At 40.3% G+C, this 27377-nt stretch overlaps 1 protein-coding gene across 3 annotated transcripts; it reads left to right on the forward strand.

Annotated features, from left to right (window-relative positions):
- The first annotated feature begins 440 nt into the window (after window positions 1-440).
- TAC1 (tachykinin precursor 1) lies at window positions 441-8580 on the forward strand. 3 transcript variants are annotated; one of them, XM_007076686.3, is made up of 7 exons: window positions 443-672; window positions 1066-1197; window positions 2258-2354; window positions 2815-2859; window positions 3339-3362; window positions 4907-4960; window positions 8010-8580. In XM_007076686.3, the coding sequence occupies exons 2-7, from the start codon at window positions 1075-1077 to the stop codon at window positions 8057-8059; spliced, it is 393 nt and encodes a 130-aa protein (XP_007076748.1). In that variant the 5' UTR covers window positions 443-672; window positions 1066-1074; the 3' UTR covers window positions 8060-8580. The 3 variants fall into 3 exon arrangements, with proteins under 3 accessions (XP_015390575.1, XP_007076748.1, XP_042833332.1); XM_042977398.1 differs by lacking the exon at window positions 443-672 and adding an exon at window positions 767-838; XM_015535089.2 differs by lacking the exon at window positions 2815-2859 and having other exon boundaries at window positions 441-672.
- Window positions 8581-27377: the final 18797 nt, after the last annotated feature.

Genomic DNA, 27377 nt, shown 5'->3' on the forward strand with positions numbered 1-27377 from the left:
GAGAAGGATGCTCTGCTCATAGAAGATACTATATCTCAGAAACACTTAAGACACTGCAGATGAGATAGAAGAGGGGAAAAAAAGCCTTTTCCTTCCATTTGAAATGCTCTTCTTAGCATAATTTCCGACGACAGTATCTTAATACCTTAAGTTATTTGGCCATCCTTAAAAGTGCAACTTATTCTGACGTCTCAAGGGACAAAAAAGTTACGGAAGTCCGAGGAATGAGTCACTTTGCTCAATTTTGATGAGTAATCTCAGGTGTCATGGGACCTCGTTCCGAAGGAGAGGGGAGGGGGCGTCAGCTCTGCAGACGGAAGAAGACGGGCCGCTCGGGATTGGATGGCGAGATCTCGATTTTCCCAAAGTTGCGTCATTTCGAACCCAATTGGGTCCAGATGTTATGGGCACCGACGGGTTACCGTCTCGGAAACTCTCAATCAGACGCAAGCGAAAGGAGAGGAGGCGGTTAATTAAATATTGAGCAGAAAGTCGCGTGGGAGCGTGTCACGTGGGCCTCGGGGCTCGTCGGGGCTCAGATAAATACCGCGCGGCACCGAGCGGGCAAAAGAGCGCGCCGCTGCCTCCACCACCACCTCGGAGACCGAGAGCGCAGAGCGCCCCGCGTGCGCTCAGAGCAGCCAGAGGAATCCTTCGGGCCTGCCCGCCGCAGTAAGTGCCCGCGCCGCGCATCGCTCCGAGGTGGCGGCTGGCCACGCTGGATGGGCCGCTGGAGCGAGGGACAGCGGGAGGACTGCGGGGGGACAGCGGGGCGACGGGTATCCCAAACGCCAAAGCCCCTCATTGTTACCCACCTGCAGAGCCTGCTGGCTTGAAGGTATGGATCGGTGGGTCTGGGGCGGAAGGAGTCGGGTTCCAGAGAGAAGGGGATTTGAGAAGCTTTGGGGCATGATTATCTTTCCTAAGGCGTACAAGGTATCCTTTAGGCTTTTTATCCTTCGGTTCAATCGGCCCTGATTTGGCTGTGGGACCAGAAATTATGCTGCCCAAACTCTTGGATAACCATCCCCAATATGTACATTTTTTCCTCCCCACAATTCCCAGAAATCCAACATGAAAATCATCGTGGCCTTGGCCGTCTTTTTTCTCATCTCCACTCAACTGTTCGCAGAAGAAATCGGAGATAACGAAGATCTGAATTACTGGTCCGACTGGTCCGACAGCGACCAGATCAAGGTGAGAACGGGTCTCCAGCCGGCGCGCGCCGTTTTTCCAGGCCTAGGGGGCCATCACTTCCCCTGCGATAACATTCTAGTTAGCCTGGGAGACACCGTGACCGCGACCAGGGGCGGTGGAGGCGCGCGGGGGGAGGGGGGGGGGGGTGTAAAGGAACGCCATTCCCCGGGGCCCGCACGATATTTTTGTGCCCAGGATCCCAAGTTTCCTCCCGGGGTCTGCGCCGTCGGGTCTCGGGAACTCCCGGGGGGAGGGGGGTCCTCATAAGGCTGAAAACCTCACAAGGTTTCATCCTGGGGTAACGGGAGATTTCGGGGACTCCAGTCTAGCTGCAAGGACCGGGCGTTTGGAAACCGCTGGGCAGCGGCAGAAGGGGGCGCGCCCAACGCTGGTAGAAGCAGGGGCAAAGGGCAAGTTGCTGGGGGCTTCGAAGGGCGGGGTGGGTGGGAAGGTAGCTTCCAGCCTTGACTTTTATTTTGCTGACCCGAGGACGGAGCCGCGAGTTTTCTTTTACTGGGCTCGCAAGCTATTCCTGCAAGGGGGCGCGCCTCGAGGGAACAGTAAAAGTCTCGCGGAGCAGGTCTCCAGTAAAGCGTTGTCATTCCCTCCCCACTCCCGCCACACACCTGTGTGCGTTTAGGGCGGTCAGGCGTCTCCAAAGCCCGCGCCAGAGTCCAGAGAAAGTCAGGTGGCCACGCAACAGATGAGCGGAGGGTCTCCAAGCTAGGAGCAAAAAGCGGAAAGCGTGCAGAGCTCGGGGATGCCGCGCCGCCTGCTAACCATCGGGGGCGGGGCTGGGGGGTGGAGGCGCGGCTAGAACCGAGTTCCGCCGGGAGGGGTGTAGGAAGGGAGCTCCCTGGCTAGGACCCCACTCCGCCCCGGCGCGGGGAAGCCGGGCCTCCTCTCGCCTCCCTTTGGGGCGAGCTTCCGGGCCCTGGCGGCGGTGGTGCCCGCAGCCGAGCTTCTCCCAAGGCTGGCGCGCACCACTGGAATGACTCGGGTTTCCCGGCGCCACGCGCTGGTTGCCTACACGCTCGTTTGTCTGTGCGTCCGCCCCCAGGAGGAGCTACCCGAGCCCTTTGAGCATCTTCTGCAGAGAATCGCCCGGAGACCCAAGCCTCAGCAGTTCTTCGGATTAATGGGCAAACGGGATGCTGGTGAGATAGGCAGCCATCCCTCTCTCTGTCTCTCTGAGCAGTCGCCCTCTCTCCCCGTCGCCTCTTCTCAGAGCTCCCAGTCTCTCTTGCTCTTTGAGTAGAAGTTTCCATCCTAAAATGGATATATCCCCGAGGAGCGACTCTGGCCTTCACCCACCAACACACACACCAGTCCGCGGAGGGAGGGAGAGATCATTTGCGCGTGCCTCACACAATTAGTGACCCAAATCAAGAACGGGGACCAGCCTTAGCTGAGCTCTGCCTTGACTGAAGATCCAAAATGACAAAGCGGAAGGCGCGGGGCCTCCAGGGGGGCTAACTGCCTGTGGAAACCCATTTTAGACCATTGGGGTTAGATTAGATTCAGGTGCCTCATGTCTCGTGATAGAAATATTGTTACCTTTTATTTGTCACATCAGTGGAACGTGCAAATAGTTAATGTCAATTCATCTTTTGTCAGATTCCTCAATTGAAAAACAAGTGGCCCTGTCAAAGGCTCTTTATGGTAAACATTTCTATAAATCTTTATTTTACTAATGTGAATGCACATGTAGGAGAAGTGAAGAAAGTCTTTTTTGGGCTGAAATAGATTCTTGGTCATACCTGTTTAATAAAACTATAGACTTGTATCCATCTCTGAATGTCAAATAGTAGTCCCGCCCCGAGATATGGTTCTTATATGAAAACAGGTGGTGTGGCCTAACAGTTACTGTTAGGCTTCAGGGGCCTAATAGTTCTGGGTTTAAATCTGGCCCATAGAAGGCCCTCAAAAATACTCCCTTTGGAATATTTTTGGTTGCTATTCTGTTTTTATCATTAACAATTTGGTTAGCATTTATGGTTCTGCTATATTCCTCAGGATAGTACAGGAATGGGAAATGTTAGGTATTTTAAAAATCAACATATTTTATAATTCTCTTTTAAAAATGTAGCGTCTTTAAAACAAATCTGTTGCTCTGCTAACTTGGCCTTTCTTTCTTCTAGGGCGTGGCCGGATCTCTCATAAAAGTAAGTTTCTAATTATTTTGAATAATTTTGACATTTACCAATGCAAAGGTAAATTAGATTGAATTTCATTTTATATCTTCTGTAATAACTTAGGACTTAGTATTTTTAATGAAGACGGTATTAGAAGGGGGGAGACTCCTATTAATTATATCCAGAATAGGTTTGTTCAAAGCTGTTTTTTAGACCTGGCTACTTACCAAAATGATGCATTATGTTAAAAATCCTTTTAACTCCTACCTAACCTGTTGCTGAATTCCTTATCCATTGAAACTGTGAGATAATAAATGTTTATTGTTGTTTAAGTGCAAAAAAAAAAAAAGCAAGAAGAAATCCTTTAACTCCTATAAATTGTTAGTTTTAGATAAGAATTTCAGTCCAGGGGTAAAAATCCACAACAGAGTCCTCTCCTTCTGCACACACCCTCTCCCATCCCTTACCACCTCCACTGCAAAAACAAAAACAAAAACAATAACAATAAGCATTTATAGGCATCTCCTAACATTTCAGTCTGCTAGGTCTCCTGAGGACATCATGTATTAGGGTCATCCAGCAACCAATTGAGAGGATCAAGTGAACGAGTAGAGAATCCATAGTAAAGAGAGCTAGAAATGCAGTTTTTTGATCCCATAATTGATCTATCAAAGTTCAGGGAAATATTTCATAGGGCAGTGGAGATGGCAGACTTGTGGCACTTGACATTCATTAGATCTTAGTTTTCCAGTTAGTAGAGCTCAAGTTGACAGGAAGTCCCCCCGGGTCCATCTCAATCCTACTCATTTACCCCAGGGTCCACTCACATCTCCTACTTAGACTTGGGTTCACTGGCTGGCAGAGGAGGTCACGTTTAAACAGCAGTCCTGTTCTCAAATAATACAGTTTAAACCACGAGACCTTGTGCCACTAAAGTTGAAATAGTAAGCTTTCCCGAAAGCTTTATGTTTGAAAGTAAATCTTATTCCTATTTACATTGTAAAGATTTGACTTTGAAGGGAATTGTATATAGCAAAATTCTATATAATGAAAATAAATGTGCTCTATTAGTGTGAAAACACACTTTTCCAAAAGGAGTATTTTTTTTAAATCCAACAAAATAGAAATAGTGACCTTCTAGAAGTTTATAATCATCAGGTGCAAGGATCTACTCAACTAAGGTTCAGCTCCTGAGAAATAACAACGTAGTCAGAGACACAAGGATATCTACTTGGATATTTCTGTTTGTGAAGTTAACCCCCTAAAAGTCAAAGCTAGCTTAAATAGCAACAATATTTAAAACATATATGAGCAGATAGCAAGTACACTTTATTCATATTACATTCTAATATTTAGACATAGAATTAAGAAAAATGCTTTCTTTTGTATTGTTTAATGTCATTTGTAAGACTTATTAGGAATCATCATTTCTTCAGTCTCCCCAAAACTTGAAATGGTTATGTATTTATTATATAGGCATATATTCAAAAGCTTGCTTTTCTTCGGTACAAGTTTTAACCGTTGATTTCCTCGAAGATCTACATATTGAAATACCCCTAAATGTATTTTTCCAGGGCATAAAACAGATTCCTTTGTTGGACTAATGGGCAAAAGAGCTTTAAATTCTGGTATGTATAAAACCATGACTGAAAATAGACAATATCTTAAATCTATATTTTTTTCTAAAGCTTAATTTTCAAAGTACTAAAAAGGCATAATAAATTCAAAATGAGTATTTGTGATGAAAAAAATGTAACTGCAATAAATAAGTCCAGGCATGGATTTGTAGCTGATTAAGCTAATATCACCCAGGATGCATCGATCTTTCTCAAACCATCAGCCTTCCCAGCATCTCTCCCACGTAATCCTTACTTAACCTGAATCCTTGGGCTAGTCTACTACTCTTCTCCTTATATTTGTTACATCAGCCACACTTAACTTCACTGAACTAAGAGAGGAAGGGTATGTGGTGAAATAAGACCAGGTTTCACTTACTTACCAAGGTAATTTGAAAGTCTTAGAACACATTACATCCGGCAGTCTTTCAGCACAACATAAACAAAACACTATTTCCATTTATACAGATCACTTGCTCTTTATGAAGTTGTAAAGATTCAAACTCGAAACATCCTGATGGATGTTTGAGAGTATGAGAATGACATAGTCCATCCCAGTGCCTTCAAAAAGGAACATAACATGATCAAGCCACCCTGCAGGGCTGCGATCCCTTCCGGCTGCAAAACTGAGCGTGAAAGGATGCCACAGTTCTCTTAACCCAGTTTAATCTTGGATAAGTCTTTCACTTACCATAAAGGCTGCATATTTCCTTGCCTCTCTTTAGTTTGTCTTCTGTGAAAAGGCCTCATACGTAGATCTGAAAACCCACTCACCATACCATTTTTCAATGTGAAGTAATTCCTATATCCTTTTCATAGAGACTGATTTTTTTGTAAAGCACATTCAGCTTTTATAATGATTAGGTTCCTTAGGAAAGCTATTCAAACTATTTTACGTTCAATGGAAAGAGAATTATAGTACTAATCAAGTAATTAATTAGAAAGCAACTGCATGACTCAATCATTTAGAATATTGCAAGTTTTTAGAAAATCTGTAACTAAGAAGTGCTGGCATAATTATCTGAAAAATTTGTGTGAAAGTGATGTATCCCTACTATGGGTTCCGTACCTTCCAAATCTAGATATGACATTTGTATACCCATGTCAGTAATTTTGGGGCTGCTCAAGTTAAAATTTTGAAGAAGTTAACAATGTACCTAATGAAAAGCTTGAAATTATCTTACCACATGCTATCCTCTAGCTTTTGGAAATGGAATATAAATTTAAACCACCCTGGCTTGTAGCAGAAATGTACACCAGCTCTTATACAACTGTGGTCTTCTTGATAATCCTATTAGTCACCAGCTATCTACTTCCAGAATTAATACAGGTATCAGAACATGGTTAATTTTACAAATAATACAGATATTGTGCAATTTACACAGATCAAATGCTTTTAAATGTAGGTAGGGTAATCATATAATTACAGATAAATAGAATCACTAGAATGAATCAGAATCAATTTATGACTAAATCTTCACTCTTCCATTTCAGTTAAGAAAATGTAAAAGGGAAAAATGGGCAAAAATGTAACCTACACTCAGATCTTTTCATATGACCAGCTGAGGCAAGGCTGTGATTGTGTTCTACAGACATCTGATTCTTAGCCTTTTGTGGTCACAGACCCCTCTGACAATCTGAGAAATCTAGAGCCCTGCTTTGTAGAGAACGCCTCATTAGCTTATGAACACACATATAGTTGTGGAGAGTTCAAGGACCAGGTAAAAAAATTCTGCTTCTGGGGAAGAGGCTATTATGTTCCAGCTGACACTAATGAGTCTTTGGTTAGTTTACATTATTTCACCTCACTTCCCTGAGGGTCAGATCCTGTTACCTGAAGCTAGTCAGGAACTGAACTTGGGCTTGCCCTCCTCTTCCTCCTTCTCCTTATACAAACAAAGCAGGATGAGAAATGGACTTTTCCTTCTCTGACAACTGCAGACCTCCTTGAAATTGCATATAATTTAATATAATATGTAATATAGTATAATTCTGGCTTTTTTTTAAGTCCAGATAGAGTATTTAAATTACTTGCTAGCCATACGTTAAGTACCTTTGGAGCAGTGATTAATCTTTCACAGGCCATTAGGCTGCTAGGAGGTAAGTTAAACTATGTTGTATGTGGGTGGCACAATTGCCCTACCTACTGACAATGAACAAGGACAGTCCATCACTGGAAGGTATCCACAAGACAGGAGACCCTCACAGCATTAGGTACTCCTATAACAGGGATCCACAAACTTTTTCTGTAAAGAGTCAGATAGCAAACATTTCAGATTTTGTGAGCTGTGCAGTCTCCGTAGCACTACTCCTATCTGTCAATATAATACTAAAGTAGCCATAGTACATGGGTGTGGCCATGTTCCAGTAAGACATTCTTTTCTTTATTTAAAAAAAAACTGTTTTAATGTTTATTTATTTTTGAGAGAGAGACAGAGTGCAAATCGGGGAGGGGCAGAGGGAGAGGAAGAGGGAGACAGAATCAGAGGCAGGCCCTAGGCTCCGAGCTGTCAGCCCAGAGCCCAATGCAGGGCTCAAACCCACAAGCTGTGAGATCGTGACCTGAGCTGAAGTGGGACGCTTAACCAGCTGAGCCCCCCAGGTGCCCCAAGATGTTATTTTCAAGAAAAGGTGGTGGGCTGGGTTTGTCCCATGACCTGTAGTTTGTTGACTCTGTCCTAGAATAGAAGTCTCACATTTTGCTTTTATCCTGCTATTTCTATTCCTGTACTTGAGGAATTATCCATTCTATAAATCCCCATGGGGCCTGCCCCTACTTAAGAAAGTTGTTGGGGAGTAACACTGCAACAGACTGTGGGAATGTGCTTTGGGGACACAAAGTATATGGCAGATAAGCTGAACAACCAAGAATTCTGTGGTTAGAACACTTCCAATCAGGATGGAGACTGAAGCAAGATTGGAGGACATGCAAATAAAATTCCTAGAAATACTTCAGTGGAGGGGGGAAAGTCATGATGAGTTTTTAATTCCCCTATGTCTTGAAGTTTATTTACCTCAGTGAATCCTCTTAAAAAACTCTCTACGTTCTCTTTGTTCTCAGTGGCTTACGAAAGGCGTGCGATGCAGGATTATGAAAGAAGACGTAAATAAACCAGCTAATGTGTAATTTATTGAGCTTCATTTGTGTCAGTGGCCAGTGAAAGGTAAAATGAGACATGCACTATGAGGAATAATTATTTAATAACAATTGTTTTGAGTTGAAAACTCAAAAAACTGTTTTTCATATCATATCGTGCCAATATGTGTTGTGAAAGTGTGTTAGAATTCTAATAGGACTCCCTCAGACATAGAAGCCAGTGGTAATTCCTCAACAAGGCACAGTGTTCAATGAAAGTGAAATACAGTCTCCAAAGAAAGAAGTCATTTTTGTTTCTTGGAAGCAGTCACGTCAGCCACTGCTAAAGGAAAGGAAACTCACAGGCTTGTGCTTCATCTGTTTTCATGGTGGAAATGTACTAAGATTTGGTATAAAACTGTATCCCTGCAGCATGTTTCATGTGTTGTGACTATATAGAGATGTTTTTAAAGTTTTAATGTGATTCTAAGGTCTTCACTTCATTGTATAATGCGTTGTGAGTTAACATTTTAAATAAAAGAAAAATTACCTTGAAGATTGGGTTTTATTCTTTCATTAATAATTCTCAAACCAGCAAACTTTCTTTTAGTAGATGAAATCTGTTTGAAGCTATTTTGGCTGCTACATGGTGAAACATAAAGCAACCAAGTTTCTCTTGTGGAAAATTACTACAATATAATGTTTCCCTCTCTCTCACACACACACACACACACACACACACACACACACACACACACACGCTGTTTGTTGTTGTTGTTGTTGGCAGCTCAGTCATTTGGCATGAGATCATTCACGAGGAAAACAATTACATTTTGTAATCCAAACAGTAAAGGATAAGTTCTGTTTATACATGCCTATGATTCCCTTTTACAGATAGGATAATAATCTGTCTTAAAGATGCATTCCACTGGTTATTTCGTCAGCAGCCCATTTAAGCCCTGCTTGGAGCTCAGGTATAAATGCATCAGTGTGTGATTCTTACTAGAATTAAGATACCAAACTCTCACAAAGGTCATCAAAAGATGATACGGAAACATAGGGGACTGATTGAGAATACAGCATCACTCCTGTAACAAAGACAAGAGCACCTTTCTAGCATTTCTAAGGAGTCCTGTGAATTGCCAGCACCTAAAACACTCTCTAGCAGAAGCATGTGTATCAGGAATAAATACAGAGCAATCAGAGCAAGGCTTTTGTGTATTTATTTAAGGGGAAGGATCGGTAAGTGTCGTTGGAATCGTTTTCTGATTGCATAGAGAGTGTGGGATATTGACAAATGGGACGATGACTCAGGAGTAGCAATGTTCGGTGACAAAACTCCATGATTTTAGCCTGTATTAGTGACTGTTGTTGATCAATGTTAAAACCATTTGTGGGACAGGAGAGCTAAAGTGTATTTTAACCTTTATATTTTTAAATGAAAAATTTGTCTTAAACTCTAACAAACTCATTTCCTGTTACACAATACATTGAAATATTACAAAGTATAAATAATAAGCAAAATGGAGAAAATTGGCGTCATCTAGAACCCACTCCCCAATAGTAATGTTTAACATTCTATTTAATAATAATTGCTGGGGAGCCTGGGTGGCTTAGTCAGCTGGGCACCTGACTTCCGCTCAGGTCATGACCTCTTTGTCATGCCTTTGTGAGTTCAGTCCCTGCCTCAGGCTCTGTGCTGACAGCTCGGAGCCTGGAGCCTGCTTCAGATCCTGTGTTAACCTCCCTCTTTGCCCCTCCCCCCACTCGGGTGTGCTCTCTCAAATAAAAAATTAAAAAATAATTGCAATATATAATAATAGCTATCATATATAATCACTCAATGAGGGAAGTATTATCAGCATCAATTTACAGATGATATGAAGCTCAAGGAGATCGTGGGGTCAGAGATTATAATGAGAGGAGTCAGTACTACAAAGGGATTATCAAGGAGAAGGAGAGGAACAAACTAAAATCTAACAATGAGATTGATTAAGCAAACTGGTATATTGATACAACTGAATGTTCTGCCATCACTTAAAATGGCATTATGTGTTTAGTGACATAGAACAGGATATCTGGTATACTCTCAGGCACAAAACAATATGCCTGCATTATACATACATATTTATTTCTGCATACTCTACCAGGAAGGAACGATGCAATGGATGAGCGTGGGGTTTGAACCGCTCAAGTTTGGATCCTGGCTCCATCAGTTGAATGGCCATGTGTTGATGGGCAAGCCCCTTAACTTCTTTCTGCCTCATGATCCTCATCAGAATTGGATTAATGCTGGATTAATGCTAGTACCTGCCACTATCATACACTAGGATGCAGTGGATGGGTATCCTCTGTGGAGCTTAGGTGAGGGCTGTGGAACATGATACCTATAAAGCTTGGAGCATAGTCTCCAGCCCACAGCCAAGTATTTAGTGAATGCTACCTGTTGCCATTGTTAGCTACTCTCCCAAAAGCCAGAGGGAAAATTAGCACCAGTTTTTGGCAACTGGAATGTTTTTTAAGAGCACACTGAAGCAGCACCAGCATGGGGTGGTTTTTATATACTTGCTATGCAAATTAAATCTAAGGTTATATCACAAACTGCAATGCTCTATGCTGTTCATTGTTGTGCTAGATGGTCCCCATGGCCCGTTTCACCTCTGAGCGTCTATAAGTCTCCGCAGCAGGACCCCACAGTACTGCAGAAGGACCTGCATCAGCAAGAATTCATCCACTCCTGCTTTCCCTCCAGGCCCAGACAGCCGACAACACTTGTCGGGAAGGAAAGGGAGAGGAAGTTCAGCTTTACGTGTGTACTCATGAAATATTTACTATTACTTTCCCTCTGTGGCATGGTCCCTTTGATGAAAATAAGTTTTCTTCACCTTTCTTCTTTCTTAAATATTTTATTCTGTTATGAAACAGCAAGAAGATGAATCTATATAATTAAGTTACCTAAATACTTTATTGCTTTGGTTTTTTGTTTTCTGGTTTTGGTTTGGGTCAGGAATGAGGGCAAAAACAAATGATACTCAAGCTGAGCAATTTGAGGAGAATTTAATGAAGGGACTAATTACAAAGCTGGTAGCAGGGTGTAGATAAGCCAGCAATGGAATGTGGGTCTCCAGGCTGGCAACCTTAGGAGCCACTGCTACCCCAGGCCTAAAGGATCAAGAGGAGGAAATGAGGGTCTCTGTGTGCAGAGGAGCACCTGGCAGCTGCTGTCTTCAGTAGGAGGGCAGAACCAACACAGGGTAGTCAGTTATGTAGTGGAGGAAGAGGGTGGAAAGGCCAGGGAATAAATACCCCAACCTCACTCACCTCCTATTAGGCAAACCCAACTGGAAACAGAGGGCTAGGAGCCCTCGATGTAGCCCACACCAGTAAGGAGAATACATAGGGCACCAGAGCAGGTGGGAAAAGCTGATGGGTGCATTTAGAGGTAGATAATAAAATGACGTCCAATGGGTTATATATGCCATTATTGTGAATCCAAAAACAGAAACAATAAGTTGAAATTCAAATAGAGAAAAGTATAAAGTAAAAATGAGTCTTCCTCTGGACACCCAGTTGTTTTCCCTTGGAATATAGTTTCATAGGGACTTATCCAAACAAATAAAAATAATATTTTAATTGGAGCACATGCTGAAATCTCCCCTCTTAAGACCAAGTCATTATGATTTTTTGTCATATTTTAAAAGAGTAAGTACATTGTGATTTGTGAAAAGCAGAGTAATTATGCTTTTCAGAGGACCAGAAATTATGTGATCCTTGAGAAAGAAAGCACACAAGGGGCCACACTGACAAGATATGGCCCTTGCAGGGAATCACAGAGGCTGCAAAAAAAGGGGCCAACCCCAGAATAGGGAACTATACTGCTGCAGAATATGGACTTCTCATCAGCAACACTGGGTGCCATGAGATAAGGTAACAAAATCTAAAACTTCTTAAGGAAAAAAAATACTTGGTCAAACTATCCTTTAAAAATGAGAATGAACTTGTAAAAGAAGAAAAACCAACTAAAATCTGTTAGCTTACATTAAAATCATCACAACAGAAAAATTCAAGATAGCTGTTCTGCTGGAGAGCAGACAGCCTAAAGAATTTCTATGTTAAACTGATGAGGGTCAAAGTTCTGTTATATTCTAAGAATTGTTCACTGTTCCAGTTCTCAGAAGGCATGGGGAACTTAGGCTGCATTAGTCAAGGGACAGGATTTGGGGACTGTGAGAGTGGAGCTAAAATTTTAGCAGCTGTTAGATAGTCTGGATTTAGTAGGAGTGGTGAGGAGGAAGAGGTAAGGACTAGGTCTTGCTAGAATCAGGAGAATAAATTCAGCCATTTAGCTTCTTTCATGAATGAAGGACATTTTCAAACATATCAGACCTTAGAAAGCTTACTATCCACATTCTTTGAAAGAATTACCCCAGGATATTATTTTAGCATGAAGAAAAATAAATCTGAGAGGGAGTAATGAGTAAAAAACATGGCAACAAAGAAATCATATGAAACAACATTGCTAAAATGAAATTTGTATGTGTGTTAAATAAACCATCTGGAAATAAAACTCCATAAGATGTCAACATGAGAATTAGCTGGGGGAGTATAGATGTCTGGTCACATAGGCACCCTCAGACTCCCATAAGGAAAGCAAATGTTTAGGCATAGTGAACTACCCTATCATACGGGAAAAGTTTTAATATCAGCGAAGGATTGAATTTACCAGTCAAGCTGCCCAACACCAGCCAAGGGCCAATCTTGCAGGCAGGACTTGTCAAGTGTAACAGTCTCAGGCCTGCTATGTGAACTAGTTTTTTGCAAAACATGCATGGCCTCTATATCAAAACCTGGGTATGGAACCAGAGAAATTCTCAGGAAGAAATTTATGGCCATAAATGTATTTTTCCCCAAATAAAAGGGGTTGAAATCTAATGAAAAAGATTTCACCAAAAGACACTAAAAAGAACAACAAAATAAGTCCACTGAAGACAGAGTGAAGGAATTGAGATTAAACCAGATAGTAATAAAACAAAAACTATAAGAACAAACACAAAATGGTAAGCTTGATCAATTTTTTTCCAAAGAAAAAAAGTTTTAAGGTAAAACTTTGGAAATTTATATTTAAGAAAAACAGAAGGTAAAACTTGACATTGACAGGAAAATGGCTATAGATACACAGGAGTTTGAAATTTTTTAAGATAATACCATATAAAATGGTACCAATGCATGCAAAAACATCAGTGAAAGGATATTTTTGGATATTAAAAAATATTGAAAGTCATGGGGCGCCTGGGGGCTCATTCCATTAAGCATCTAACTCTTCATTTCAGCTCAGGTCATGATCTCACAGTTCAGGAGACTCAGCCCCATGTTGGGCTCTGCAACTGACAGTGTGAAGCCTGCTTGAGATTCTCTCTCTCCCTGCCCCTCCCCTGCTCGTGTGCATGCACACACTCTCTCTTTTTCTCTCTCTCTCAAAATGAATAAACAAACATTTTAAAAATATTGACGCTAGTTAAAATAAACCTGTGAATAACTGTGAAGAGTTTACAGCTGTACTCGTTAACTACACTGCTTCTCTCACACCGATACCCAAAAGACTATGGTGCAGGCCACTTAATAAAGAAAATCAACTAAAGCTCCAGGAATAAAGGAATGAATTTTTTCAGGCTTTACAAACTGTTTCAAAACTAGGAAAACAGGACAGGGTAACGACCCAACACAATTAACAAGTTTGGTCTCACCCCAAAAGAAACTACCCAACCCATTCAATAATACCAGCCTAACTCTAATGACTCCGTCCAAAAACTGTTAGAACTAATAAACGAGTTCCGTGAAGTTGCAGGATACAAAATCAACATATGCAAATCAGTTGTGTTTGTACACACTAACAATGAAATATCTGAAAAAGAAATTTTAAAAATCCCATTTACAAAAGTATCAGAGCCAATGAAACACTTAGGAAGAAATCTGACCAAGTAGGAGAACAATCTATAAATGAAAAGCTAATTAGACACTGATGAAAGAAATTGAAGAAGTCACAAATAAATGGAAAGATATTCCATGCTTATGGATTGGAAAAATTAACATTGATAAAAGGTATATACTGCCCAGGTGATCTATATATTCAATGCAATCCCTATCATAATTCTAATGGTATTTTCTTACAGAAATAGAAAAACAATCCTAAAATTTGTAGGAAACCACAGAAGACTCAAAAGAGCCAAAACAATCTGGAGAAAGAAAAACAAAGCTGGAGACATCATACTCCCTGATTCCTGTAACTATATTACAAAGCTCTAGTAATCAAAACAGTATGGTACTGGCACAAAAACAGACACCTAGATTAATGGAATACAATCAAGAGCCCAGAAATAAATCCATACATACACAGTCAACTAATATTTGACAAGGAAGCTAAAAATAGAAACAACAGTTTCTTCAATAAATTGTGCAGGGAAAATTGTATATTCACATACAAAAGAATAAAATTGGATCTTCATCTTACATAGCTTACAAAAATTCCTTGTAATGAATTAAGGATTTAAATATAATACCCCAAATTGTAAAACTCCTGGAAGAAAATATAGGGAAAAGTCTCCTTGACATTGGTTTTGGCAATGATTTTTTGGATATGACACCAAAAGCACAAAAAAACAAAAGCAAAAAACAACAAGTCGGACTACAACAAACTAAAAAGCCTCTGCACAGCAGAAGGAACAATAAAATTAAAAGGCAACTTACTGGATGGGGAGAAAAATATTTGCAAACCATATATTTGATAAGGGCTTAAGGTTCAAAATATATAAGGAATTCACACAAGTACATAGAAAACAAATCTGATTTAAAAATGAGCAGAGGCCCTAAATAGACCTTTTAGCAAACAAGGCATACAAATGGCCAACAGAGGCATGAAAAGATGTTCAACATCATTAACCATCAGGGAAACGCAAACCAAAGCCACAATGATAGATCACTGCACACATATTAGAATGTCTGTCATCAAAAAGACAAGAGATCACGAGTATTGGTAAAGATGTAGAGAAAAGATGTAAAGAAAAGGGAACCCTTGGGGTGCTTGGGTGGCTCAGTCGGTTGGGTGTCCAACTTTGGCTCAGGTCATGATCTCACAGTTTGTGAGTTCGAGCCCCGCATCGGGCTCTATGCTGACAGCTCAGAGCCTGGAGCCCGTTTCAGATTCTGTGTCTCCCTCTCTCTGCCCCTCCCCTGCTCGTGCTCTGTCTCTCTCTCTCTCAAAAATAAATAAAACATTAAAAAAAATTTAAAGATTAAGGAAAATAAAATAGAGAGGTAATTATAGATGAAAAGAGACAAGATACCAAGAGACAAGATCAACCATTTGAGTCTTTTTTAAACTAATAAACTTTAAAAAATTATGAAACAATCAGAGAAGTTTGAACAATGGGTATTTGATGACAGTGAAGAATTATTGTTAATATTTAGATGTGATCATTGTATTCAGTTATGGTTCAGCAATATATGAATCACAGTCCTCAACCTCAAGAGGCTCAGAGATAGAAGGAGGAATACACATGCGAGAAATGATTTAAATGCAATAAGGCAAGATTAGGGAGAAGTGAAAAGTGTCCTCGGAATGCAGAAAGGGTATTATCTGGGAGGTATGAGAGAGGTGAGTCTCCAAAAACAGAAAGTTTTCAGGGGGCAGTCAGGGAGGAAAGGTGTTTGGAAGCAAGGAATAAATCTAAAGACAGACAAGTAGGTGTGAAAGAACAGGATGTGCTCTAAGGAGTGCAAATATTTGAGTCTGATTACAGCACATAACAAGTGGGAAGAGAGTCTGGAGAGACAGGCTTGTATGAGATCATACAAGAATTTCTTGCTTCCATACTAACACTAATGGAATTGCTGGTTGATTTTTAATTATTTTCAGAGGTGGAGAAATATCACTGAAGAGTTACAAATACGCTTCTCTCTCTACAGATGAAGGGTTCATTGTAGCTTTGGGAGACAATTTGTTTTGTTTTAAAAATAAAGCCAAAATGGGTTGTTTATCATAGAAATATTAAGAAAGCACTGAACTTGGACAAAGCCGTGTGAAAGAATAGTGTTATTAAACAAAAAGCTTCTTAGACTGTTTGCAAAGAAATGTCAGGAACCACTGTACTGAGAAAAACTGCTGCAAAGCGCTTAGTTAGCTCTTTAACCACCAGAGAGAGTCAACACAAATGGAGGTTTTTATGGACTTTGGAAACAGTGCATCTTGGAGAAAATGTCACAAGCATGCCATTGAATCATTTACATCTGCTATTGCAATATTTGAACCATGAAGAATTTTCACTATAATCATTGTTTTAATAATTTAGGTAATCTACCTCAGGGATGTTTTGAAACATTTGAAGTAACGAGTAAATAAAGTGACTCTATGGGTACAGTATAACAAGATTGTTGCTTTATCTTTTTCTTGCTAAACAGAAGCATGAGAACAGTAACTTTGGAAAAAAGAATTATAGTCTTTAGACATTTTCTTAACTTTTAAGTAGAGCTAACACTTTATTTATGTATGTATGTATGTATGTATGTATTTATTTATTTTGAGAGAGAGAGAAAGAGAGCTCGTGCATGGGAGCAGGAGAGGGGCAGAGAGTGAGAGAGAATCCCAAGCAGGCTCTGCTTAGAAACCCAGAGTCAGAGGCTTAACCAACTGAGCCACCCAGGTGCCCCAACACTTTAATGATAAGAAACTGACTCCCTTTCCTTCCTGTCCTCTCTCTCTCCTCCCTCCCTTTTTTCTTTCCCTCATTCTTAAGCAGAGTGTATGTGCTTATATACCATAGCCATGAAGTCACCACTAACCCACATTTAGATGTTTCAAACTAAGAAGTTGTGCTCTAATGACGCAAATTAAACACACTTTTAACACAACTATTTCCTTTCAGGGTTAGCATTTTTCCCCTAGAATTTCTCCACAATTCTGGCGGCCCTATTTCTGGAAAGTACCATTTGTTCTTGAAAACAGTGTGTATCTTTTTCATCAAATTCTTGCTCACTGGAAGTTCCTGATACCTGTTTCTTCAGAGCAACTGGCCTGTTTTTCGGTAAAATGCAAACTGGATTGTTCTCGCACATGTACTATTATGTACCAAACAAGCCAGACTTGGGAGATCATATGATTGCCAGTTGTGCTTTGTCTGAGCTGTGGAAACCTCTGGGTTGGAATAGAAGATCTCCCCTCATCTCCCTCTCCTGAATTTCTCTCTTACGAATGGGTATTTCGTTGACAATTATTCTGGAACAACAAAGAAGCATAAACCATAGAAAGGGGAAGAAAGAATTTTCTTCTAACGAAGCAGGAAAGAAAAAGCTCTCCAGAGATTCTGCTCAGTAGAAGCTGATTTGCCTTTCACGACGGGACTGGACAGGGACTCAGCATCAGGTTTGGGACCTAAGAGTGGCCAGTTCTACAGCTTGTTTAAGCTACTCTTTGTATGTCACTACCAAAATATCAGCAGCTTTGCACACATTAGAACCCCTCTGAGGGGTTTGCACCCTTGGAACACAGCTGTGGTGGCATCTTACTATTTTTCTGTTTTCAAGAGAACCCAGACTGAGACCCTAGCCATACTATCATTCACATATAATGGTAGATTAGAGATATTTTCAAGCATTCCAAGTTAAAAAAAATTTACCTTGCACAGACCCTTTCTCAAATATGTTAATGGTTATGCTCAACAAAAAGAGAGCTAACAAAGAAAAAGTAATAAATATGAAAAACAAGCTTAGGACTCAGGAAAGAAGCGAAAAGAATTTCCTGGCTAATTGCAAGGTAGATTTCAGGGTGGCAGCATGCACTACAAAGAAAGAGCTTCTCTCTAGGTCCAAACAGTGTTACTCAACATGAAGAATATAGTGAAAGTTGTCATCACTAAGACTCCTATTACCAATGTAAACACAAGCACATCTTTTAAACATCTTTTAAATACCAGAACAGGTGCCTAGGTGGCTTAGTCAGTTGAGCGTCTGATTTTTGACTTCGGCTCAGGTCATGATCCCAGGGTCACAGGATTGAGCCCTGCATTGGGCTCTATGATGAGTGTGGAGCCTGCTTTAGATTCTCCCTCTCTCTCCCTCTGCCCCTCTCCCCCACTTGAGCACACTCTCTCTCTAAAATAAAATTTTAAAAATAAAAATAAATACAAGTATAGAGATGATTTCTAATCACTGCTTTACTGAGTCATTATTTGGAATAAAGGAATATTTAAGGAAGTTAAAAAATTTTCGTCTACTGCCATTTGTAAAATGGTATTTCTTCATAATACACACTAATGGCCTCCTCTAAATAGATGTTAAGTCTGCTAGGAAAATATGTCATTCTGCATTTGCAGCCTCCATGTCAATTTTGACTCAGATATGTCAGGCTATAAAAAATGTATTCTAGGGACGCCTGGGTGGCTCAGTCGGTTAAGCGTCTGACTTCGACTCAGGTCATAATCTCGCAGCTCATGAGTTCGAGCCCCACATCGGGCTCTGTGCTAACGGTTCCCTCCCCCACTCGCACTCTGTATCTCCCTCTCTCTCTGTCTTTCTCTGTCTCTCTCAAAAATAAAGATTAAAAAATTTTAAATAAATAAAATAAAATAAAAATGTATTCTACAATTGCACAGAAGTATTTTTGGGTGGTTTCTTAAAAATTCCACTGTAATGGCTTCCTTGGCACCCAAGTATTTTATGTGACCCCAACACATAATGATGGAGGTTAGGTTTGTGTTGTAACATTTCAGAAAGGTGAAAATTAAGTTGAATTACTCGGGCATAAGGAGTCAGAAAGACTGACTCATTCACTCTTTTGCTCATTCACTTGTCCATTCATTCATTCATTCATCATATGTCAATTGTCTTTTAGTTGTAAAACCTCTGATAAGTGAATTAGACAATGGTACTGACATCAAAGCACTCACTGTCTTACAGGAGGCTGACATATGCCCAAGTACAGCAATTGCCATAAGAGAAATACAGGTAAAGTATGATTAACATGTGATGCCAGAGACCATTTCCTTTTGGCTCTCTGGTAATCCCTTACACCTGAGACAGTGCTGGCTCATACTTGCTGAATAAGCGCTCATATTCACTGAATGGGGGAGGGGGAGAAAGAGTGACTACAAGAGGAGGTGGCATGGAATACAGGCTTCAGTGACGGAAAGATGTGGTTATGGGAAGATGAAAAAGGCAGGTTTCAAGAACCAAGGTCATACTTGTGAGTCTTACTTTGATTGCTCTGTTTCTGTTCTTTCCCAGCTGGGCAGTAAGTGCTTCAGTGTAGTCCCAATCTCCCTCTCCACACTGTCCTACTACAATTACGTGAGAAGTCATCTATGAATATAAGGGCAAATGAAGTTCCAGAAACTTGGGAAAATTTGTTGAACTATGGTCCATTCATCAAATGAGTGCTGTCCTTTCAAAGGAGTCATCTTGAGGTTTATGCACTTAGTTCCAAGATATTGATATTATTCAATATACAAAATATTATTCAGTTGCCTCCATAATACTCATCAACTCTTTTTAACATCCACAATGGTTACATTTTTATCCTTTTAGAGAGGCTTTGATATTTGGGAGTCCTGATACTTCTTCCACTGAAATGTACAAATAGATCATTCAGTAACATGATTCTTGAATATCTTAAAGAGAACCCACAATTACAGAATATTTGTTCCATGTGGTGACAATGCATAGAGATCAAAAAGGAGACTGGATGCATGCTTACATTACTGTCGTACTTAAATAAGTCTTCAACTACCCACTATAAGGCAATGGCATATTTTTTCAGCAACAGAACATTAATTTTTACATTAGTTTGATTTTTAAATTTTATTTTATTATTATAAAAATACTGAAGATCTACCCTCTTATCAAAATTTCAAGTATATAATACATTATTGTTGGTTATATGTATAATGTTGCACAGCAGATCTCTAGGGCTGATTCCTCTTCCTTAACTAAAACTTTATGCCCATTGATTAGTACCTCCCAATTTCTTCCTCCCTCCAGCCCCTGGCATTCCACTCTTTGATTCTATAAATTTGACTATTTAAAATTTTCATACAAGTGAAATCATGCAGTGTGTGTCTTTCTGTGACTGGCGTATTTCACCCCAGTTATTTCACTTACTGCACTTATCCTTAAGGTTCATCCATGTTATTACATATTACAGAACGTCCTTCTTTTGTAAAGCTTAGTAGTAGTCCATTGTGTGAATATACCACATTGTCACTATCCAGTCATCTGTTGATGGGCATTTAAATTGTTTCCACTTCTTAACTCCTGAGAATAGTTCTGCAATGAACATAGGAGTGCTAATATCTCTTTAAGATCCCGATTTCAATCTTTTTGGACAAATATCCAGAAATGGGATTGCTGAACCATATGGAAGTTCTATTTTTAACTATCTAAGGAATCTCTACATTTCTTCTATAGTGCTACACCATTTTGCATTCTGACCAATAGTGTGCAAGAATTTGTAATATTGTGTTTCTAAAAAGCTCAATAGAACTGAAGTACTAACTACCCATCTATCTATTGGAACTTCTGAGTTGCCAGCAACTCAGTTAAGAGCTTGAAGTAAGATCAGACTAAAAACTCCTGGATGATTATTTTAAAGACTTATTGTATTGCAAACAAGTACATCAGGAGGACCAGAATTTTTTTTTAATAGAAACCATGCATGTGCTTCTCAACCATAGAAATATCCTTGCAAAAACTTCAAAGAGTGGACAAGCCCTTCCCACATAATACCCACTAGTAACATATACCATGGAACAAACAAAAGAAAATTCTATTTTTTTAAGTGTAAGATGGCTCAGAAAGGGATCTTACCTATGCTCCTAGATGGTTAGCATATTTCCCCCTGTATCAGCAACATGATGTAGTGTTAATGCTGTGTCTTTGATGTCATAGTTAGAGAAGATATGCCAACGTCTTTCCCTTAATGTCCAGGATAAACTATATTTTACGTATACCATCCTTCTATGTTAACTACAGATTTCTTCCATTATTCAGGAATAGCCAAAGATACTCTGTCTGCTCTTTACCGTTGACTCAGAAAATAAATCAACATGTGGAACACCTCACCTCAAATCTGATAGTTTAAAAAAAAATACTTTCAGAAAGTTCTATTAGCTAGCAATAGTGTAAGGAATATTTAAAAACCCTTGTTTTTTATTTTAAAATATGTCTATCTCATTTTTCTTTTCACTTTGCATCTTAGATTGTCAAGGTTTTCCTCAAAATTAAAGTAATAATGCATGAGACAATGTCATGTCCCTTCACTCTTCTAAAATGTTCTAAGACTTTCTTATAGGCTTGTGGATATCAGTTTCTTGATCTTAATAGAAGAAACTGAGGGAGAAAATTTCCCATCAAACATTTGTCCAAGAAAACTAGTGAAGCTTGAAAAAAATGCTCTTTTGAGAGAGGCAAACCAAGAAACAGACTCTGAACTACAGAGAACTCATGGTTCCCAGGGAGGAGGGGGGCAGGGGAGGGTGAAATAAGTGATGGGATTAGGGAGAGCACTTGTGATGAGCAGCAGGTGTGATACAGAAATGTTGCATCACTAGACTGCACACCAGAAACCAATATTACACTCTGTTAACTGACTGGAATTTAAATAACTTAAAAAAGAAAAAAAAGAAAAACTAAAAAAATCCATGAAAATGCTTTCAAATAGTAAGTCATTTATGTAACGTGCAATAAATAATTACCACTTGTTTTTAAACACACTAGAGCTATTTTCCTGTGTGATTTATATTAGAAATCATTAAGCCAAGTGGAATGATATATTTCAGTGGTTCTCAAAAAAACCCGTCACCCTGGGACCATGATGCATGGCATTCGCAAAACACCGCAGCTGACCTGATCCTAGATAGAGGGCCTCCAAACAGGACATTCTGAAGACGGTAAACAATTTCCAGCAATGCTACCCTCATGCTCAAACAAAGCGTGCAGGAATGTGAGTGAATAACAGTGATATTCTTTTTCTTTACCTTAGTTTTTCTCCTTTTTAAGTTCTAAAACCTTAGAATTTTAACTGTTATTGTTGTGACTCACCTCACGTCTGCTCCTGACTCTCTGGTATTTCATTGTAGCTACCACTACTGTTTTCCATCATTCATAAATTATGATACATGATATAGTATTAACGAATCAGCTCACTCAGCTGAGCGCCTTTCTTTCGCCACGCGTTTATGGGATGTCTGCTAGGCTTCAGGCTCTGCGACGGGCACTGGCCTTTTACAGAGACAAATGAGGAGTCCCTGAATTCCGTTTTGTCTCTTACTGATCAATTCATTGAATGCCTGTGAACATTGAATGGCTGTTTTATGTTAGACTTCTATAAATGGCAAATTACAAAATGTGCTTTATCTTAACTCAAGATTCACTGCAATTTTTAAAATTACTGAATATTTTGCCTATTTCACTTAATATGCATTTACTGAACACTGTGTGTATGATAAAGAGGATGAAGGGAAAATCTTAGGTTTTAAGAAGACCAATCAGAAATTGAGCCATAAGCTTGTGGTGAAGATGGCAGTTGCATGTAAGGTATGCTCCTCCCCTCCCCGAGACCTACTGACATTAAAGGAAGAGAGGATACTCTATGTATGACTGTAATATTCTAACTTAGCTTACTAACCAAGAAAAAGTAAAAACAAACCCTGCAGCTCCTCAATTAAATGAATTGAGTTGAGACACAGAACCATCAAGTGGAAGAAATAAGAGTTGTGTTCAATTACTAGCTATTTGAATACTGGAGAGCCCAAAGATCATCAAGCCTCAAACCATCTTAAAATATTTGTAAGGGGAGGGGCACCTGGGTGGCTCAATCAGTTACGTGTCTGACTTTGGCTCAAGTCACGATCTCAGAGTTCATGAATTCAAGCCCCGCGTCAGGCTCTGTGCTGACAGCTCAGAGCCTGGAGCCTGCTTCGGGTTCTGTGTCTCCCTCTCTCTGTGCACCTCCCCTGCTCTCACTCTGTCTCTCTCTCAAAAATAAAAAAAAAACATTAAAAAATTTTAGAAAAGTATTTGTAATGGGAAAATATTGTCAAATATGCTTTTATATTAATGAAAGATGCTGCGAGAAATTAAGATAAATCTTGTGAGGTTAGTAACAATGTGGGAAGTCCAGCCTGGGAAATAAGTTTGCAGCCCAATGGACAGAGCACTGTAGTGGTTCTCAAAGTGTGGTCCCTGGGCCAGCAGCAGCAGCATCACCTATGAACATGTTAGAACTGTGAATTCCTAAGCCCATTCCTAAACCTACTAAATCAGTAACTCTGGGAGTTGAGGCCAGCATCAGTGTTTAAAGGAAACTACGGTGATTCCGAAATTAAAGCAGACATCTGAACCCTTTAAAGGGCTTGTTAATTTTGCCAGCAGTCTGAGAATCAGAAGCATTGTTAGAAAGGCAGAATCTAAGTCCATCCCAGACCTACTGGATTGGAACCTGCAGTTTTCACAAGATATACAGGAGACCCATGCACATTAAAATTTGAGAACCACTGATACACAACAGTGTTTTGCAAATGTCTTTGACCCACAGAATTTTTTCTCTGTAACACAGTGTTATGCACACTGCAGGGCCAGGCCCAAGAAAGGCAAGGGAAGGGCCCAGGGTGGAAAATTTAAGGAGATACTATCACAGTCTATTTCACCTGAATGAATATGTGAATTGAACTGTGGAATATATATATATATATATAGTATTTTTAAAATCTTCACAATATATCTGAATTAATACTATAATTTAAAAAGAAAAAAGATTCCTCTTCTTCAAAAATAAGAAGGGGAATACATGAGACAAACACTAAAATTGTTATGTTAATAGAAGCCCCAAATTGGTGAAGAGGGTGAAGGGATATTATAAATTAGAATTTTATTCAGGAAATTTTATTCATTTATAGAAAAACTGGAATCACTGAGTGCAGTGAATGATTAGTAGCCATTAAGTCGTAGCACAAAACCAGTTTACTGAAAGTCAGGAAGCCTGGCTTCCAAAGCAATACAATAACCATGGCGTCATGATTCTTTCTTGGCACTGAGTTGGTATAAGGAGCATCTCACATGTTTTTGTGCTTATAGCTGTGGCAAAAGAGTCTTACGTGGAAAATGAATTGTATATTCAGTCTTCCATGCAGCAGAGACAATGTATCCTGAATGGATCAACTGATCTGTTTTTGTTTTCTTGTTTTGTGTAGTTTTGTCCTTCTTTGTTTTGTTTTAAATAAAATAATGTGAGGAGGATTCTGCTGAAGTCGATAGACCTAAAATATGACACACTCAAAAGACTTATATTAATAAATCCCTCAACTAGGGCCAAGCTGTCTGTAAACGTTTTAATGTCTTCCCGGAATGCTGAGCCCAAAGGTTTCCACGTGTGCCTCATGAGCGTAGCACAGCTGAGCAAGCCCACAAATAGGAAGAGAAAGATAAAACCGTATCTTCGGCAAGCACTACAGCATTACTTCCAGAAATCACACTTCCTCCTTCCCCCCCCCCCCACAATACTGCAAGCAGATAATGGAATTATTCTTTTAGCAATAACTTTTACTTTGTTGGTTATAGGTAGAAGTGGCCAGAAGGGAATTACAGAATGTTTGAGTTAGAGAGACCAGACAATATCTTACCTAACGACTTCTGGCTGAGGAAGCTGACATCCAGAGAAGTCAGGTCGCTCCTCAGTGACAGCAAAGCAGTGAGGAGAAAGCCTTCCTCCCCTTAGTCCCTGAGATGATTATTTGGTTCTAGTTGTGGGAATGTGATTTATTGGCTTTTCTTAAACTCAAGTTAGAATCTTCTTCATTTCTATTGCTATAGAACAAACCACTACAAATTTGGTGGCTTAAAACGACTCCCGTTTACGAAATGCTTACAGCATGGTGGGTCAGTGGTCCGTGCACAGAATGGAGAAGGGGTCCTCAGCTCGTTCTCAAAAGGCTGAAATACAGGTCTCGACCCACTGCACTCTCATCCAGAGCTCAGAGTTTCTGCCCAGCTCATGTGGTTGCAGCAGAATCCAGCACCTTGAGCTTGTAGCACGGTAGTCACCATTTCCTTGATTGTCCACTGAGAGATGCTCTCAGCTCCTGAAAGCTGCCTGTACTCCGTGCCGTGTGGTCACCTAATGCTCAAAGTCAACTATGAAGAATCTTTCTCATGTTCACTCCCTCTCACATTTCAAGTTTCCCCGACTTTGAACCCCTTTCTCTAGGAAGAGCCCCATTCCTTTCAAGGGCTTACCTGACAAAGTCAGGTCGCCCAGAATAATCTCCCTGTTTAAAAGCCAACTGTGCCAAGTAGAATAACCTAATCGTGAGAATGATAACCCACCACATTTACCAGTCCCTCCCATACTCAAGGGTTGGAGATCATCCTAGAATTCTGCCTACCACAGGGGAGCCTGGGTAGGCAGGTCTCAGTTGGTTAAGTGTCCCACTCTTGTTTTCAGCTCAGGTCATGATATCAGTTCGTGAGTTTGAACCCCTTGTCAGGCTCTGCATTTACATTGTTCCTAACTCTCTGCTCCTCCTTCTCTCATGCTGTCTCTGTCTCCCTCAAAATAAATAAATAAACTTAAAAACATTCTACCTACCACAGAACCCTTGCATTTCAGCAGCCTGCCATAGCACTGGCCCAGCTGTGGGCTTCACTGAGCTGAACAGAAGGTGCATCAGGATTCAGCACATTTCTGAGGGCAGTGCGACTGAGACTGTGGCCGTGGGAGATTAATGAGCTTCAGAAGTTCTTGCCCACTCCCCAAATATAAAAAAAAAAAAAAAAAAAAAAAAACAAAAACTCAAGAGGCTTATAGCCTTATGTAAAGAGTGGTATCCAATCTAAATAACATTAGATTATCAGGGGGAACAGAAACATTTTAAATGTCTGATTTGAGATTATATACATCAACTACTCAAAATTATGGTCTTCCTGTAAAAGCTGTGTTCTGATTCTCCCCTTCATCATTGAAAATAAAAGTAATGACAAGTGATGGTTTTGTGTATTGTAAAGACAACGCTTCATTTATGATGATTTTAAAGCCTCTGTTTTGCGCTCAGTAGAAGATGCACTTGTTATAAAGACCAAAAAACATTGCATGCTGCTGGCAGATGTCCCACCTGACCATTTCCATGGCTACAGCTATTTCAGATCTTCTCTTTCTCTCTCCTGGACCCTGCCTTAGCCCCTCAGCAGTGCCCCGAGGTCCATTTGATATGCCTTATAATTTTTTCTTGATAACCAGACTTGATGTACTGATTAAAAGAAACTGCTGAAAATAAACTGTTAGCAATGTGCTGGTGAGGCATGGGGGAGCGAACTGTTCTATGGTCCTATGAGTAGGTCCCAGTCTTTCAATGAGCCTGCGCCTCTGGACTGTGAGCTTCACCAGACTTTTTCCATTTTTTTCTCCCCCCTTAGATGATACAGATGGCTAAAGTGGGCTGGAGTTGCCTATTTCCCTTTCCTCAGGTCAATTAGGCTTTGGCAACATCCCTGTAAATTAGGCTGAAGTTAACTAGTTTCCCTTGAGGGCTTTGGTAAATTTCAAAACGGCACCTTTTCCCTTCTTCCCGCTAGAAGTACTAGGAGATTTTCCTCTGCTATTTACTGTGGGAACCTGGCCAAGCTCCTGGAGATAAATCTCACAATATTGTAGGGGCCCCCTATGAGTAGGTCCCCCTGAAGTTTTAACCTCTCAGACTTGTCAACACTGAACCTCCAGCAATTCCTCAGTTACGGTTCTGGTTTTCCTTCCCCAGCACTGGTTCCGGCTATGGTTTCCTGTCAGGATGCTGCTCAGGTAAGATGTGACTCCCTGCATTCACGTCTCCAATCTTGGAGAGAAAGCCAATGTCAGAAGCGAGGGGGTTTTTGAGCCAATGGGTAAGAAAGAATTCTTGAGAGGTCTTTGTTGCATAAAGGTGATTTTATTAAAACACGGGGACAGGATTCATGGGCAGAAAGAGCTGTACTAGGGTTGTGAGGAGTGACTGATTGTATATGTTTAAGTTAGTGGGGGCTAAGGATAATGTAAGTCTCTAAGGAATTTGAAAGCTAGGCTTCCAGGACCTTGAGGGTCTAGCTGCTGTTAAGATAAAGTTACTTTTCCTCTTTAATAAAACAAAAACATTAATGAACTAAGGCAGCCATGAGTTGCTTGAGGAAGGTCACGCTCTGCGTGTTTCAGGTGTCTGTGAGATGCAGGCTGTAAGGAACTTTAATTTAAGCTACATTTCTCTTGCCTTTGTTCCCCTCATCAAGGAACAAAGTTGCTTTTTCTAAATACTTTAGGTATGACATATTATACACATACACACA

This window comes from Panthera tigris, chromosome A2 (assembly GCF_018350195.1).
Source record: "Panthera tigris isolate Pti1 chromosome A2, P.tigris_Pti1_mat1.1, whole genome shotgun sequence".
NCBI classification, from domain to species: Eukaryota; Metazoa; Chordata; class Mammalia; order Carnivora; family Felidae; genus Panthera; species Panthera tigris.

What these genes read in the sequence shown, in the direction of transcription:
- TAC1 (XM_007076686.3), top strand. Translation starts at nt 1,075, where the DNA reads ATGAAAATCATCGTGGCCTTGGCCGTCTTTTTTCTCATCTCCACTCAA. An exon ending in CCGACAGCGACCAGATCAAG is followed by an intron (nt 1,198 to 2,257) that starts GTGAGAACGGGT and finishes GTCCGCCCCCAG; the next exon opens with GAGGAGCTACCCGAGCCCTT. An exon ending in CCTGTCAAAGGCTCTTTATG is followed by an intron (nt 2,860 to 3,338) that starts GTAAACATTTCT and finishes TCTTTCTTCTAG; the next exon opens with GGCGTGGCCGGATCTCTCAT.